This window comes from Hibiscus syriacus, unplaced genomic scaffold, assembly GCF_006381635.1.
Source record: "Hibiscus syriacus cultivar Baekdansim isolate YM2019G1 unplaced genomic scaffold, ASM638163v2 tig00117056_pilon, whole genome shotgun sequence".
NCBI lineage: Eukaryota > Viridiplantae > Streptophyta > Magnoliopsida > Malvales > Malvaceae > Hibiscus > Hibiscus syriacus.
Window position 1 is genome coordinate 4944342 of NW_024063539.1, and position 17803 is coordinate 4962144.

Here is a 17803-nt window from a genome sequence, read left to right on the forward strand (position 1 = left end):
TTATTATTTAAAAAAAAGATTTGGCGCATTTCCAGCACCTCAAACAGGTAAATAAGCAACGGCGGGGTATAAAAAAGAACAAACGTAATAATAAAAAACATGAATTCCAACTCCAGAATAAATCCCATTTTCACATCTTTGCCTGTCATGCATAGATTCCCTATTTTACTCAAGGATTTAAAGTTTAATGGATTCGAATTTCTCACCCGCTACGCCGCCTTTTTGTTTCTGGAACTGAATGTACGCAATGTGCTGGCAAGGAAAGCATCCGAAATGATATCAGGGTTTGTGGAATCACTCTGTGTCTCGTATTAATTAATTCTATCAGGCCTTGGATTGCGGAGCTGGTGATTTGCCGATTCCCTTTTCAAAGAAATAGAGGTACCTAAAAGAAAACTCAAACACAAAACACTTGATTATAATCTAAAAGCTTAAGCTGTGTACTATGAGCAAAGTTTTGATCCGGTACAGTTCTAAGCACCGACTTGTTCAAAATCTCAACGAAGAGTGTAACAGGCCCACCGCTACCTCGAGCAGCATTCGCCATTTGCTGAGCGGCATTTGCGATTCTCAAAGCTCGCTTTAGGCAAAGCAGAACACTGCAACCTCGCCCACATGTTTTTTAGTTCCTTACTTTTGGAAGGAATTTAGTCTATACAAAGATAAGATAACAACGAAAAGGGAAGTATCAAAGAATGAGCTTTGAGGTCACACCTATCCCCATCCTTACGAAAAAGGGAAGTATCAAAGAGAATGAGCTTTGAGGTCACACCTATCCCATCCTTTATGCCGTCTTGATCGTCAACCCAGAAATGATGGGAACATGCATAAAGCTCTGCACTGATCAGCCTTCTTCAATAGCCTAGCTGAATACTGACCAAAGTAAGACATTTAAGTTTTGTATAAACAGTTCAATGAAGCACAATAAATCAGAAAAGGAGCAAGCAACATTACTCCTGTGGCTTTGTGCGTTAAAGTATCTCGGTTCTCAACACCAAATACATTCATCCTCTGGAGTGTCCCAATTATCAGATGAATTGCAGTCACTTGGGCTTTAGAGTCCTATGAGCAATAAACATTAGAAAACTACAGTATGTTAGACTGACTTCAACGTTAGCTGATCAGTGTAGTCAATTACCGCAATTTCTTCTTCATATAATACAAATGCCAGAGTGAAAAATTCATACGCAATGTTCAAGATCACAGCCATTAGCCGCCTGGATAAAAGGAAACAGAAAAAGGACAAAACAGAGGTTAGAAATTTCAAAATAAAATCCAAGGCTCCCTTCATAAAAAAGGAATACAACCAAATACAGTCTGCAGCACTGTTCATGATGCTTGTATTGTCAATATCATCATGGTTGAATGCCAACAAACTGTCATAATGATGTGAGATTTATATGACAATAACTTCGCATCATCTAAAGCAAAAATATTTATCGCAAATGTATGGAATTACATAAAAACTTCGTGAAATAATCAGTCGTGGCAGCAAGATTGCCGGAATAAAGCTGATTGTTCTTATAAGCAAACTGTTCATCAGAAATCTCTCACTCTCGTGAGCGGCATTATTTATCCCAGTATGCATTTTCCCAACTACCAATTAGAAAAATAGCATCTTGTTCTTAAAGTTACAAAACTTGTTTTTGTCCAAAAGGATTTCGAGGTTTAATTAATTAACAAACGACTTTATGCAGTAGTTTGGTATAAGTCAAGACTCGAGATTACCTCAGCACATTGCAGGTACAACCTTAATGCAAGTTCCGATGATGGAACAGCTGATAGAGAGTCAATCATCTGAAAGAACTATTAGAGTGATCCTTTGCATATTTGAGATATACATGCATAAGAGTATGAACACTGCAGAAGAAACAGTTAAAATCCATGTAAATAGAGAAACCTGTCAAGAGCTGAAAATTTTCTTAGGTGTCACTGGCATATCTTCTCCCACTATATCCCCCTCCAGACCTTGCAATTGCCTAACCAACTGTACATAAGCACGCTACAATAAGTCTGAACAATATATGCTACAAATACAATGTTTATGCAAATATTTCATTTCTTTAGCAATTGTTTCAATAAATCTGAATTTAATATGTATGAGAAAAAAAAACCAGGTTTTTCTTGGAGAAAGTGGATAGGTGAATGAGGGGAAAGAATCTAATAAGAAATAATGATTACACTCAAAACCCAGCAGCCTGCATGTATAATCTTCTAGATTTTGACTAATAGGCATTAAATACTCATTGTAGTAGATGGAAAAATGATGAGACAAAAGTACATAACAATATGGAAAAGGAGAACATACCCTAAGTGCTGAAAAAACAAGTGAAGAAACTGTAAAGGGAAGGCGTTTGGTCCACCAGCCATAGTATGCTTCCTCACAATACATATAATCTGAAGGCAGTTGATTATATACGTTCAGAGGGGAAATAATTTGGATCAATCATAAACAACATAACTAAAAGAAAACATTGAAATTAAACAAGAAATTATCCTAAATATGCCACAGCTATGACATATTATGGGAATTGAAGACTGAAGAGGCATGAAACCTGTCACAACTCACAATTAGAAGATGGTGAAGTTCCATCTTCATATCCTATAATACTATTGCACTCATACATTGTGATGGGAGACCATGTCCTGGTATTGAGCATAAAATTAGCATAAGAAGAAACATTGAAAAACTTACCTTCAACATTTCCTCTGGTTCATCATTATAAAGCATGTGTATGAGCGAGCAACCGAATTTTGTTCCTCCTTAAAATCCCCTCATCAAGCTATTGCAAGATACATAAAAAATGAAGATCACAAGAAAGAAATGTAGATAACTTATGTACATCCACAAAAAACATGATAGGGAAACTGAGCAACAGGAGAAGAACAATCTAACTTGGATTATCAGGAAAGGGGGCAATGAAAAGTAATGAACTCAAATCTATCAAAATTTTAATAGAATAGCAGGAAAATTCTAGATTTGATATGCACCTCTTCCACATCAGCACCATCAATGTCCTTAATGAGTCCTTTTATTAATTCAAACAAAACCTCAACCTACAAAAAGAAATATCAGTTTCTTCAACAAAGAAGTTGATACAGTTAGATGAAGAAGACTGAAGAGGCACACCTTGTCTGCAGTTGAAATGCAAGAGTAGTTCTTCATGATGCTTTGAATGATAACCATTGCCATGACTTTATTTGTTCCAATCAAGATGGTACATTACACGTGGATAATTAGAAAGTGTTAAGGCTGTTACTATCATGTATTTCTCCAGTGGAGCACTCAAAAGTGCAACCACTTGTTTCATTGCCCGTCTATCTTCAAGTTTTGGTATGTTAGAGAGCTTCTTAACACAGGCTCCCTGTTAGAAATCAACAATAAGAACAATCAATATTATTCTGATACATTCGCCAATGATCAATGCCATAAAAATAGCATGGCCAAAGTTGCAGTACTATAGGAGATATTATGTAAATAGAGTCCTCATATGAAACATACCAGCACTTGATCCACATGATCAAGTCGATCAGGATGAACACGAAGTGTAAATGTAAGAAGAGATACATACAAAGTTATTGCTCCAACAGCAGGCATGTTTACCTGAGCTTCTATGACCTGCCATTGAATCAAAAATAAAAACACTTGGGTACTGGCGGGGAAGTAAAAGAGGGGGTAAGATAAGGGGTCATCATCTACATAAATATTGGTGGTAAGTTCAGGGGCCGTAACCTGACTTGGTTATGTAAAACCATTCACATTTTAAATTGAATAATTACTTTATAAAGTTGAAACAAGCATGATGGTAATTTGCAACTTCAGCATGGGAGTACTAGCTGATTTACCTTCCCAATCGCATTGCTCAACTTTGAGAAGGCTTCTACTTGTATAAATTCAGGTAATACCTGGCATAGAAAAGTTCACTCAACCTCTTGCAAAAGCATGCTGCTGAATAGAAGTTGTTATGCTTATAACTTACATCTGTACTTGAAGCAGCATAATTTGAAAGTCTGTCCATTAGTCAAGACAAAACAGTCTTGACATCCACTGTTGGCTGTTATAAAATAAGGAAATTGTATTTGTTGAGGTTAGTGCCCTAAAATATTGAAAGATTAAATTTACTTAAGCACTGAACCAAAAAATAGGTTCCATGAACAAGATTCACCCAAACATTAGGAGAGTGTTGCATACAGCAGAAGACCCTGTCCTACTAGGCTATTTATACCACAATGCATGCTCACCGTGTGAAACATGCAGTAGGTTTATGAATTTAGACTTGTAGAGGAAATTAGGTAGTGAAAACTCCAACTGGAACAACATATTAGCTAGCAAATAATAAATAAGTCAGCCGGAGGCAGTGCAATTCTGTTCTTGATAACAGGAAAATAGTAGCCAGTCACTATATTTTCTAGTTACACATACTGACATAAAGATTATGTAAATATTGACAAACAGAAAGCATCATAGAAAAACCTTGAAGTGGGACACTCGTCGCAAAGATGCCATAATGGGGCAATTAGAATAAAGCCTAAAGCTAACAATTGTGTTAAAAGGTATGGTTACGTGCCCAGGAAGGAAGGGAAAGACGCCCGATACAATAAGAAGATCAATTTGCATCACCCACCTGGAGCTGGGAGCAAGCACTCATCAATGTCTCAAGTGTCTGCAAGTGATATTCATCAGAGAACACCTGAATTATGCAATCCATAAGATAATATGGGCAAGATCATCTTTGCAATTGACAACCTGTATAAGAACCATATAAAATCTTTTAATGCTACAGACATCTGACTTGTTAGATTGGGGGGGGGGGGGGGGCAGTGGAGAAAGAAGTAAAATTACCTGCTCTAAGACTCTGGGAAGAACTGTTTCTTTGTACATCTCAAGGTCCACCCCTTCTATCTGACTGAGAACATGGAGGTTTTTCCCTACCTAACAAGAAAGTTCAGAACAGAAGGATTAATTTTCGTCGATGGGCATCAAACACAAAGCATCAGAGTTTATCCAATCAGAAATTTTAGATTATCGATATTACAAGATCTTGAAGTTCGCTCCTTTCCTTTTCCCGCTTCTCTCTAACTCTACCAGCTCCCTGCAGACAAGAAATCGCAATTGAAGGCTTCAACTCAGGATGACCAAAGAGTATGAATGATTCACAACACCATGACACCTGCATGGCCAAAATTTATGCTCTCACAATTTATTTTCACTTTATGGCATGCAAGTACTGTGGTGCATTGGCGTATCTTAACAAAATAAGAGTCAGATATTTAATAAACCTGATGCTGCATTCGCCCCCAAAGTTATTCATCTCGGTGAAATTCTGCAGCACAAATTCCACAGCATCCATCACAGTGTCAGCATCACTGCAGGAAGACAGAACCATGTCCTAGCATTGGTTAATTTGTTGGTTAATTACAAATGTTTCCAAATTATTTTGTGTCTAAATGCATATTCTAATTTAGACACACCAATAATAATTCACTGATCTGCATGCACTCTATTCTAAGAAAATTAGCCATCAGCTCCTATAGAGATTCAGCAATATTTTATGATAGATAAAAATAGAACAGAATCAAAGTTTTAACAGAGCTCTCATACAGGAACTGTACAAAAGCTACTGCTTACTAACTGTTTTATTTTCTTCAAATATTTGAAGAGAAAGAACTAAAAACTTACATATCTACTCCAAATAAAATAGCCATGAAATTTGAATTGGACAGCTTTGAAATGAAAATTTCTATTCAAGTGGGAAAAGAAAAACTAAGCAAGAGATCTCACCCCTCGTACTTGGAACCAATATCTGGTAACTTATCTCGACTTATATGAGCAAGGTAACTCCTTAAAAAAAGTCCACGTATAGGATGTTGAACTCCACGACACATTTCCACAAGGTCTTAAGAACTTCCTTAGCAAGAGCCTCCTTGGATTTGATATAGATAGATCCTACCGTACATAGAAGATACCTGGTAGATTGCCAACTAGAACTTCATATACAATGACAATGAAAGTCTAATATTCGAGAATATTCATATTCACGTTACAATCATTTTAACTATTTGGAGCTTATCTAGTGCCGAAGCAGAAACTTCCAGCACAAAGCACATTTGTAGTTTTCCTGCCTCCTTTTCTTAATAAAAACTAGAGTCCCGTTTTGATGACAGGTTCAAAAATTTTGGGTAAAAGAACCATAGCTAAATAGAATGAGAATGGATGCCCATATTGTCTGGAATTTGAAATGATACAAAAAAGGCATAAATATACTAAAAAGGTCCATAAAGTAAAATGAAATAATTAGCCATGTCATTTTATTGCAATGGAATTCAATACTCTAATATATATTTTCACTCAGTTGAGCCTTGATCAGACGGATATTGGTTAAAACCATCATCAACTTTTCATATAGGACTAGGAGGGCTCAATTAGCTGAAAGTACAAATGTTTAAGGGTTTAAGTGGATAAAGGCTCAATGCAATAAAAAACAAGTATTTGGATGATTATTTATTTTTGTTTAATGCTTTCATATTAAGCAAATATACAGAGAATTATGCTATTAATTATTAAATTTGAAGAATAAAAATCACTTACAATCTAGGCAAATATTGCCGGCATGTTGAACAAGCTCGTACAGATCAACCACGGAGACACATGTTTGCTGTCGTCTTTGAAGAACAACTCCAATCTCTTCAATTCATCAAAAGATCGCATATCTGAATTCCAATCATAGAAGCATTTATAAAAAAATCAATCACAACTTAAAAATTTCAAACACGGCAAGTAATGAATCAAAAGTAACAGGAACAAATGAATTACAAAGCTCATAGCATTTGTGAGGAGGGAGTTTGGAGGTCCGGAGCTCCGATAATATCTGAACGGAGTACTTGAGAGCTTCCCTAAGATTATTAGAATCCTGAGATAAGAGATAATCCACAATCAGCACTAATAAAAGAGGATCGGGGATCTTGATCCGCTCAAATTCAAGGAAAACGAGAAAGATTTTGGAGATACCAAAGCTCGATGCATAAAAAAGCGTAGTGTTGAATGCCGGCAATTCCTTCCGCCAGCCATTCTTTCGTCCTCTGTTCCGTTCAACATACTTCTCTCCCTCCTCTCTCGTTCTCTAAAGGTTTTCCAATTTTATTTATTTTCTATTATGTAATTTATATTCTTTCCTTATATGGAATGCATAGTCGGACTTGGATAGTTGGATGTAATGCTAAACGGTTGAATTCACCATTCGTACCCGTACTATTCGTTTCGCGGATTTAATCCCTATTTTATTGGTTAAAGTACCTTTCATGTCCTTCTATTACAGGGATTATATCAATTTAATTAATATACTATTAAACGGATCGATTTGATATCTCTATTATTATAGAGATCAGTTCAAATTAATTTTATTAAATAAATCAATTTAATCCATCTATCAAGGTAGTTAATAATATGCCAATAAATGTATTGTTTTTGTCTCATACTAGTGGCCATTGATATAAATGTTTCAATATACAATTTTAAATTCAATATTATTTTTAACATAAATCAAACGACTTAAGTGATTAAAGAATTATTGTTATTTTTTTAGATATTGGGTTTGAGCATCATGCATGTAGGGGTGTATGAGCGTTCAATATTAAATAATTGAGCCTTTAAACAAATATTACATTGTATTCACCTCACCTAATAAAAAAATTGTTCCATTTTAATTCATGAACCCAATATCTAGCCATTATCTCTAACAATCACCTCTTAACACACTTTATTACTTGTAAGTACAAACAATAGTGGATTCAAAATATTTAATGTAAGTGTGTGTATGTGTGTATATATATATATATGTATTAATCACGACTTATACATAAGATAAGTATAGACAAAATTTTAGATGGACACAAACAATAAAAAAATTATTAATTAAAAATTTTAAAATGTGTATTTTCCCTACTAACATAAGAATAGCATCCGCGACTAGCTCAAGCATCCACATTAACTTTGACACAAGGAGCAACTAGGAGAGACCACCGGGCAGCAGCAGCAAGCGAATTTGGATGTTTTAACGATGTCGATAGGGCCCCAACTTTTGCAAACCCTTTGAATTCAAAAGGAGGTAATTGGGTTATTTATAGAATTGGATCGATTCCAAACCCTTTGAATTCTAATCATTTATTACCCCTATAAATGTTCAATTAATTTTCATTAATGTAGTGGCGTTGTTTTACTAAAAAAAGGCAAGTATCTAAGACCAATATTTCTTGGACATACGGGTTAATATTTCAATTACTCTTAAACATACACGTTTACAAAATGATTCATAAGTTATATAATACACAAATTTTAATCTAGTATATTAAAATTTAATTATATATTTTAGAAAATAAATAAAATTATTATTTTTATCAATAATATAATTATTTACATAAACATATAAATATAAGATATATCACATTGATCATGATGTTAATAACATAAAATTTATGTATAATATTAAATAAGAAACTATATGCAATTTTAAAGATGACATCAACTTTCATCCCCAAGCATTGGCTGGTAGGGTGATTAGAGGCTGCTGCTAAAGCCGGAGGTAAATCTAATTTGGGTCAAGTGGATGACCTGTGACTTCCTAGAAGCAATACGATTACGATTCCACGTTTGATTATTCGATTAATCAGATTACGTGGCGGCAATTGCTTAATGTTAACCTTGGTTGGTGAAGTTAGCTACACTTGTTATTAAAATCATAAATAAAAAAAAGGTCAAACGTGATATCATTGAATTTTAGTTGGAAATACAGATGATTAGATGGATCAATAAGATAATTTTTTTTAAATATTCATTGTTTCTTAATAGCTTTTTTACCCACATAGCCAAATTATCTATTTTTTAAATTTTTTATGAATGAATTATCAGTCTCACATGTTCCCCGTTCCTTTCTCTTCTCGATGAAATAAGGAAATATCTGAGAAATTTCTTTGAGATTATATAAACTTCAGTATTTGCTCGACTCTTTGAATTGGAAAAAAAAGAATCAGTCAATAATAAGAAGGTTTGAAGAACAGTGAATTTGGACGACGATGGTGATTAAGACGGAAATTACAGCAAACAGAGAGATTGGCGGGCTTGTAAAATCTGCACTTTCCCGAAATGATTTGGTCTCAATCTATGTATTTCCAGATACAGGTATTGTTTCAACTGCTTTGATTATCCAATAAACTGTATAAATGTAGTCATCTTCTTCCACTTTATTTTCTTTCTAATTGATAATAGCTTTTTAGACCTTCATTTGCTGGAGCTGGATGACAAAAGAGTGCAGGAAAACTCGCAGGGGATTCGATAGAATGAAAAGGGTATTTCATTTACAATAATTTGTCCTTTTAACACTGTTTTCTTCAAATTAATCCATTATTTGTTTTTTGATTGAATTCAGACGATCTTAGCTATGCAAGTTCACAAACAGTTCAAGGCGAAAAGTTGTAAGGAAGATAGCTAAGCGTTGCGCAGCCATGACTGTATTTATAGGAAGAAATCCAGAGGAGACTTCCTGGTAAGTTTTTGACTTATTATAGATGAAGTTAACCCTGGAGTTATTTCCTTTGATGTTAAAGCACAAAAAATCTGTTTGTGTGTGTTTTAGGAAGTGGATATATGCCGGCTATAGTGTACATCGATTGCTGCTAATTACTGCTCTTCTGAGTGTTGAGAAGGGAAAGATAATCTTCGAAATGCTTCCATTTCACCATTCACAAGGTTTGAACCAAAGGGATATGTCAAATTCGTTTTGATTCTTGAGTACTTTCTTATTTCTATTGGTTTTTGTAGGTTTCAAGTTCAATTTGACACCTGAGTTTGTATCTCGATAAAAGCAGTGCTATATTACGACATGCAGATCAGGAATCACGGTCTGAAGAAGTTGAATCTCCTCCGTTTCTTCCCATCTCCGGTTTAGCAAGTGATGATAATCATAGTGACAAGGCCGTTCTCTTGAATTCGATATCTATCATCCAAAGAGAACTGACAGAAACCCTTCCTTGGTTGGCCTTATTCGAAGAAAATCTCCTGCAAACCAAGAGTTAAAGAAACATGAAAGTAGGGATACATCTGTTGTGGAAGGGATAATGAGCCTACCTGATCGAGTTACCTCGGTTGTTGACCAGATTGCTTTGCATTCGAATCAAACTAGCTTCAATGACAATCACAAGATTGAATATGGTGCAGGAGATTCAGTTTCTTCGAACACAAACGATGCGGAACCAAATCCAAAGCATGGTTGGCCTCTCTCCGCATTACAGCTTCCACTACTTCTGATTCTTGTTTATCAGAATCGAATCTACAAAGATGTCATTGCCAATGGTTGAGAGGGCGATGAACACTGCTATTGAATCAAAGGAATATGACAATTGCGTACAATAGAAAATTCCTTGCCAGCACTAAGAAAGATGCCGAACAACTTGGCACTTCGTTGCAAGCAGTTCACCTCAGGAGCTTAAGCAAGCAACTTCCATTTCTCTCCAGGTTATCTTTCAACACAAGTTCTTTTGGAATTAAGCATATACATATAATTTGAAGGCTTGGAGACGCATAGCTTTTGTTCTTGTTTTGAAGTCTTTTCTCGGTTTTGATTATCTTACAGAAAACTGATCGGAGAGGGAGGATGCAGCAATGTATACAAAGGGTCTTTCCGGTGGCAAGCCAGTGGCTGCTAAAATTATAAAATCGTACAAAGAGGCTTGGAGTGACTTATCTTAGAAGTTGATATTGTTTCTTCCTTGAAAAATAAGCATATACGCCCCTATTGGAGTTTGTGTTGAAAATGACTATCACATCTCCGTCTATGACTTCTTTCCAAGAGGGAGTTTAGAGGAATTCTCCATGGTATTACATAACTCTCAAGGTTTCTTTGCATTTCGTAAGATAAAAAATACAACGGAGTTACAAGTTTTTCATTGTACTTCTTTACCAAAAGGTCAGAGCAGGAAATATGTGTTGCCATGGGAGGTCAGGTATAAAATAGCCATAGCAATTGCTGAGGCTCTAAACTACCTGCATAATGAATGCTCGCCACCTGTTATCCACAGAGACGTAAAATCATCCAACATTCTTCTCTCTGATGATTTTCAACCACAGGCCACCCCTCTCTTTTCTTCCTTTGCCAATGATAATATTGGAATTCAACATAATCTTCTGTATGAACTCAAGTCATTTTGGGTACCCATCACAAGATTAATTGAATGAAGTAGCAAGCTTACTGACCTCGAATGCTTTTTTTCACTTTATCCTTGCAGTTATCTGATTTTGGACTTGCCATTTGGGGACCAATGGATTCAACCAGCATGATTGATAGCATTGTGGTAGGAACTTTTGGATACATAGCCTGAGTATTTAATGGAAGGAAGGGTTAGTGACAAGATCGATGTGTACTCCTTCGGCGTTGTGCTTCTAGATACTGTCAGGAAGGAGACCTGTTAGTTCAAAAGCTGTGGACAAACAAGAGAGCTTGATTCAGTGGGTAAGTCTTACTCTGTACTAATTTGTCACTAGTTAAGGATGTTAGAAACCTCAGATCCGTTAATAATTAAATAACAAAATTATGATCTAACGCAGGCCAGGGCATTATTAGATAGAAGGAATATCCAAGGATTTGTGGATCCGGTATTAGACGGAGATTTCAACGTTGCTCAAATGCACAGAATGCTTCTCGCAGCAACCCTCTGCCTCAATCAGTTGGATGTATACCGTCCAAAAGTGAGCCAGGTGGGCACTCTTGCCGTTTGTATCCAAGTCTGATTGATCTTGAAAGGATTGAATATCATAAGCTGATACCAATTTGACCAGCGGGCGGTGGTCGACAATACCCCAATGCCGACCCCGCTTGATTAGTTAATTCCATAAATCAAAAGCCTTGCCTTTTATTACATATTTTTCAATCATTCTAGTTAAGAGCTAGATCTCCTGGTACTTGATTCAGTTCAGTCTGTTTGGTGCTTAAAAACATTCCACTGATTCATAAATGTTTACCATTCAGATACTGCAAGTACTGCAAGGACAGAAGGAACCAACAGAGGGCTATGATTTCCATGCCGCATATATGAAAGTGCACAATAACCAGCAATATGATGGACTTCGCAAACTACATACCTATCCTTCGGTTCCATTAAGTGATGATGTTTCAACATCTGAAAGCAAAAATCAGACACGAAGATGCAAAACTGGTAGAAGACGTCGTTTAATGCTTAAAGAACACCTTAAGAGAGAGCAATGATGCAAATGAATATAGAGAAACAATCAAATGCCAAAAATGAAATGCAGAATATCTCGTTTCTATTAGTAAATCCTCATTGTACATGTTAGAGTTGGCCCAAAAAATAAAGGTGAACAACCAGGGCATTGAGCATTGTAAACTCAATTCCACCAATGACACGTGTCCCTGAAACTACAATTCGATGAATCGTAAATATTCTTTTGTAAGGAAGCAAAAATATAACTTGCCCTCTACAAAGGGGAACCAAACGGAACTGTAAAAACAAATGCATAAATCTAAGCCTATAGGAGATCTTGTGCCAGCGGTCATGAAATTGAACTAGAATGACATGGAACATCATTGCCATCAGATCTTTTGGCCACAGGTTTCCCGAACAACAAGACAATTGTCACCATTACCATCATCATTCAGCTCAGATAGGTCCTCGAGCAAGGTTTAATATTGCAATGCAGCCTGAACAAGAAGAGGTACCTTGCTTCTTCCTTGCAAGATCATGCCTCGGTATCTTTTCAGGAACAAGAGCAACAGAACAATTTGGAACCAGAGAGGGACCTTGCTGCTTCCTTCAATCATCATGACACAGTTTCTGATCAGGCACCAAAGCAACCAAACTATGGAACTTGATTATTATCCACCCTTCCATCGCTAGAGCAAGATAGTTTTTCGCCAATCGATACATCATAGGGGAATCAAAACGGAACTGTATAAGGCAATGCATAAATCTCACCCTCAGGAAGATACTGTGCCTGAGGCCATGAAATCAAACTAGCACAACATGGAACATCATTGACATCAAATCTTTTGGCCACAAGTTTCCCAAGCTGGTTTCTAGGAAGAAGCCAATTGCCACCATTATCATCATCATTCAGCTCAGGTTGGAGAACAGGAGGCAACCAATCCTCAAGCAAGGTTTTATATAGCAACGCAGCCTTAAAAATCTTTTTTCTTTCGGACAATGTTCTAGAAGAAGAGACGCATTGCTCCTTCCTTGCAAGCCCATGTTTCTGTTCAGACACAAGAGCAACAGAACAGCTTGGAAGGAGAGGGACCTTGCTTCTTCCTTCTATCATCAAGACACAGTTCTGTTCGGGAACTTGATTAGAATCCACCCTTCCATTGCTAGAGCAAGATGGTTTTTCACCAATCAATGCATTAGATCGCCCAGGATTTTTCAAGGAAAATTTGATCTTTATTTTCTTCCCTGTACATTGAACAACACAAGTCAACATCCCAACATATTTATACATACGCGCACTAAGAATCCTAGTGCAGTAAGCATATTTAGCCAATCAAATAACAGTGATGAACTACTCACCTTCAACCTGCATTCACTATAGATAGAATTTCCCTTTTCCTCTTGTGGCTGTTTGCTCAGATATGTAGCAAACTGGTGGCTCATGTTTTTCGGTAAGATCACTTCTCTCCAATTGGTCTTCATCATTAATCCATTTTTGAAATCATCAAGCTCATAAATTCTTGGAACATTGAGTTTTATCATTTGCCTTCCTATCATTCCTCTCCCTCTGTAATTTCTGTTCTGTTTTTGGCAGAATATTTTTTCTCTCGAGCTTTGTGCACAACACAATATGAATTTAGATGGGCACACAATGGAGGACCAAATAACAACAGTTCTTATCATAAAACTGAAGTGTAGGTCTAATTTCGTATTGTGATAGACTTTATCAATGAAATCAGACAAAAACAATTACACAGATTCCAAATCATATACAAATCAAGCCCTAATCAAAATAGGAGGACCAAAAAACATCATCATAAAACTGAAGTGTAGGGTCTAATTTCGTATTGTGATAGGACTTTATCAATGATAAATCAGACAACAATTACACAGATTCCCAATCATATACAAATCAAGCCCCAATCTTCAAAAGGACACGAGCTCTTTTAACCAAAAAACCCTAAACCAAAGGGTATTATTATATGCTTAACTACAACACTTTTGGTATCCAAAACCCTAAACACAGCTCCGTTTATATATTAAAACTACAATAATTTCTTTACAGATATTTTTATTCAAAAACTCAAAGAGTTTGAGGGAATCTATTTGAACGCCTACAATGGGTCTACGTACAGATCTTTGTCGTTCATGATTACATAACAAGTAAATCGACTACGTTTTACTTACAAATATAAAACATAAATCATAATCAAGTATCGCAATCGCATGCAGTTCAGCATCAAAAGTGTAAACCACAAATACTGTTGCTCAACAAACCTTAGTGATTCGAGCAATCCCTGCTTTAAATGCCCAGGTCGCGGGCAAGGATAACGTGACATTATCGGCTTTCTCTTTTCGAAAATCCCAAGAACTTTCTAAATAAAACTAGAGTCGTTAAAACCAAGACAGTTCAGCACCCAGAAACTTGGATCCAGAAGCTCTCTTAAGATCTTCCGCCTCAAAAAGCGTAACAAAGGCGGCTAAAAACTATATTTTTTCCCTCGGATCTCTAAATCTTATGAAGCGATGTTGGCATTATATAGTGTGAGAAAGTTAGGGTTCGACGGACTTTACTACGTCAGATAGAAGTTTCAAATGTTTACCGATACTACCCTCCACTCGTTGCCGATTTATAAAAAGTTCCTTAGTCTTTGGTAACTTCGCTATCAAGTTGCGTAAACACTTGTATTCGTTTTTTTTATTCGTTTTTTATGTGCGGTTTGAATTTTGAACTTTTCGAAATAAATTTTTAACCTCGTTACTTCTCTCTAGTTCTGTAAATGAGACGTGAATTATTCGAGATTGATTCGATCAAGGTTTGATAAATACTCAGATCGAATGAACTTGACTCGAGCTCGAGCTCGACTCGAGTTCTTAATGAACCGAAACGAGCTACTCGATACTCGACTCGAAAAGCTCGTGAGCAGCTCGAAAAAAATGTTGTATTATAATTTTAGATTTTTTAAAATTACATTATTAAAAATATATTAAAAATACACTATTGATAATTATAAAATTTTAAAAATATATTAAAAATTTTATAATACAACTACCCTCAAATTTTAATTTTTTTAATTAACCAGCCAAAGTCCAATTGTTACATTATATATTACTAAAAGAAAAATAAAACCTCATTTAATTAAGCACATTAAATTAAACGTGTTTGGTTGAATTTTTTCTTTCTTTTTTAATTTTTTACTGCACAAGTACTTGACAACGTAGAAAAATAAAATAAAAAATAAGAAAAAACAGTCAAACAATATAAAAATTGAAAATGGTTAAAAATTATTTTTGAATAAATATTCTTATATTTTTTTAAATTAATAAAATTATTTATCTAATGACAAATATTTATATATTCCTGATAATATTTTTAATAACTATTTTTAAATTGTTGTTATATTTTGAGGTTTCGGGTTCAAATATCATAAATATAAAGTGTTTGAGCATTTAATATCAAGATACTATATTGTACTTACCTCATAAATCAGTACCAAGTCGATTATTTAATGTATTTGTAATGAACCCTAAACTCTTAAACTCTAAACCTAACCCCTAACCCTTAATCTCCAATCCCTCAACCCTAAACATTAATTCCTAACTCCTAAACACTAAATCATAAAGCCTAATCCTTAATTCCTAATTACTAAACCTTAAACCCTAAACAATAAATAGTAAACCCTAAACCCTAAGCCCTTGATTCGATTATGTGATAGGGGTTAAGTTATATACACATGAAGATAACATACAAATTATGCAAAATGATGTTATATGACTCCTAAATAAATCATTTGCATACTTATGTTTAGATAATATTAATAATTTATGTTGATTGTGTTATAAATACATTATTTTATTTTTAAAATCTTCATGATGTTTATTAATTCGTGTTTTTAGAAATGAATTTCAACGTATAACTAATACTATGTAGGTTTATTTGATATAATATTAATAATTGATTAAAAATATATTATAAAAATTTATAAATATTATATAGGTTTAATTAATAGTACACCACATTAAAACAACAATAGTACATAATATAATAATAATAATAATAATAATAATAGTGTCAAAATATATAATTAAATGGTTTATCACATTAAAACAACAATAATATATAATAATAATAATACAAAGTCTAATTCATAATTAGTTTTACAACACATCAAACCAACAATGTGTAGGAACAACAACAGTTCACATACTTCTTTAGAACGGGCAAACCTTGCCTTAGTCCTTGTATTTCATTTTTTTCCTTCTCAAAACCGATGGTCGGAAATTGCTTCGCGTACTCCTTGACTTTTTTCAGAGCTTAGCGATTTCAGATTGAAAGTTCATGTCTGATTCCAAGATTACTACAAAATCCTTCAACTTTGTTCCTGGATTAATAGTAATTCAAGGGAAATGTGCGAGCATATATTCCATTTTTACAACATATAAAAATATTGCCCTTCAGCTTTCTCTTTCTTTGCGGCAAGCGGCAGCTATTGACTGAAGCAAATGAAAATAAGAGATGGAAATTAAATAAAACATTAAAGAAGCAATGAAAAACACTTTGCCCTGAATTTCGAAGAGCGACTGCTCAGATTCTGCCCATTCCTAGATTCTATCTCTCAGACTGGGTTTTGATTAGCAGTTGAAACGATGTCTTCGGCTAGTGAAGCTGCTTGCTCTTACGCTGCTTTGATTCTCCATGACGATGGCGTCCCCATTACCGCTGAGAAGATTGCAACTTTAGTTAAAGCTGCAAATGTTTCGGTTGAATCATACTGGCCGAGTTTGTTCGCTAAGCTTTTCGAGAAGTGTGATATTGAGAATCTCATAACGAATGTTGGTGCTGGTGGCGGCGGTGCTCCGATCGCTGCCGCTGCACCCGTTGCCGCAGCCGGTGGTGGTGCTTCTGCTCCTGCTCCTGCTGAGGAAAAGAAGAAGGAAGAGCCGGAGGAGGAGAGCGATGATGATTTGGGATTCGGTTTGTTTGATTAGAAAGATCCTTTCAATTCCTGTTTTGGTTTTCATTACTCGTTTAATGCATTAAGCTTTGACAGTAGCTGTTGTTTTGAGTTTTATCTGTGTTAGTTTTTGGCTGTTTTGAGTATTCTTCTGAGAATTGCGTGTTTGAATCTTGTTATGCATACAATCCTTGTCTGACGCATTTGTAAAAGTTTTCAAGTGCTTCATTTCATGTGGTTCAATGGTTTGAAATACAGATCTTCTTCTTTTAAAATTAAAGAAGCAATGAAAGAAGATAAGAAAAAAAGTTAGAGACACAGGAACCATGTAGCGGAGGGAGGTGCGACTGAAGAGGGGTCTGATCGGAGACTTGAAGCAAAAAGTTAGTTGTGAGTTGATATCCCACATCGGTTATTCCTAGGGAATAAGGGGTAAAGTGAGTGTATAAAAATATGATAGGTTTTCAGTAAATCAACATTAACCTGTCGAGCTTGAATCCAGCTCCAAATAGAGTTTGAATCAAGCTCCAAATCGAGCTTGAATCGAACTCCAAATCGAGCTTGAATCGAACTCCAAATCGAGCTTGAATCGAGCTCCAAATCGAGCTTGAATTGAGTTCTAAATCGAGCTTTAATCG

At 35.4% G+C, this 17803-nt stretch overlaps 2 protein-coding genes, 3 long non-coding RNA genes and 1 pseudogene across 6 annotated transcripts; 3 read left to right on the forward strand and 3 right to left on the reverse strand.

Annotated features, from left to right (window-relative positions):
* Positions 1-12: 12 nt before the first annotated feature.
* Positions 13-5145, reverse strand: LOC120198282 (annotated as a pseudogene).
* A 159-nt stretch (positions 5146-5304) lies between these two features.
* On the reverse strand, positions 5305-6674 carry LOC120198286. The gene is made up of 3 exons (XR_005523354.1): positions 6590-6674; positions 5783-5967; positions 5305-5367 (listed from the first exon to the last, which is right to left on the reverse strand). It is a non-coding gene; the product is annotated as an uncharacterized LOC120198286 (long non-coding RNA).
* Positions 6675-8870: 2196 nt separating this feature from the next.
* Positions 8871-10469, forward strand: LOC120198284. Of its 2 annotated transcripts, none has more exons than XR_005523351.1 (5): positions 8871-9175; positions 9263-9342; positions 9423-9539; positions 9630-9742; positions 9815-10469. It is a non-coding gene; the product is annotated as an uncharacterized LOC120198284 (long non-coding RNA). The 2 variants fall into 2 exon arrangements; XR_005523352.1 differs by having other exon boundaries at positions 9271-9342.
* An 821-nt stretch (positions 10470-11290) lies between these two features.
* Positions 11291-12401, forward strand: LOC120198283. Its single transcript, XR_005523350.1, has 3 exons — positions 11291-11501; positions 11597-11746; positions 12018-12401. It is a non-coding gene; the product is annotated as an uncharacterized LOC120198283 (long non-coding RNA).
* Positions 12297-13639, reverse strand: LOC120198279. Its single transcript, XM_039199625.1, has 2 exons — positions 13570-13639; positions 12297-13455 (listed from the first exon to the last, which is right to left on the reverse strand). The coding sequence occupies exons 1-2, from the start codon at positions 13580-13582 to the stop codon at positions 12944-12946; spliced, it is 525 nt and encodes a 174-aa protein (XP_039055556.1). The 5' UTR covers positions 13583-13639; the 3' UTR covers positions 12297-12943.
* A 120-nt stretch (positions 13640-13759) lies between these two features.
* Positions 13760-17279, forward strand: LOC120198281 (60S acidic ribosomal protein P1-like). The gene is made up of 2 exons (XM_039199627.1): positions 13760-13779; positions 16847-17279. The coding sequence occupies exon 2, from the start codon at positions 16858-16860 to the stop codon at positions 17197-17199; it is 342 nt and encodes a 113-aa protein (XP_039055558.1). The 5' UTR covers positions 13760-13779; positions 16847-16857; the 3' UTR covers positions 17200-17279.
* Positions 17280-17803: the final 524 nt, after the last annotated feature.

Coding starts and splice junctions, on each gene's coding strand:
- LOC120198281 (XM_039199627.1), top strand. CDS start 16,858: ATGTCTTCGGCTAGTGAAGCTGCTTGCTCTTACGCTGCTTTGATTCTC.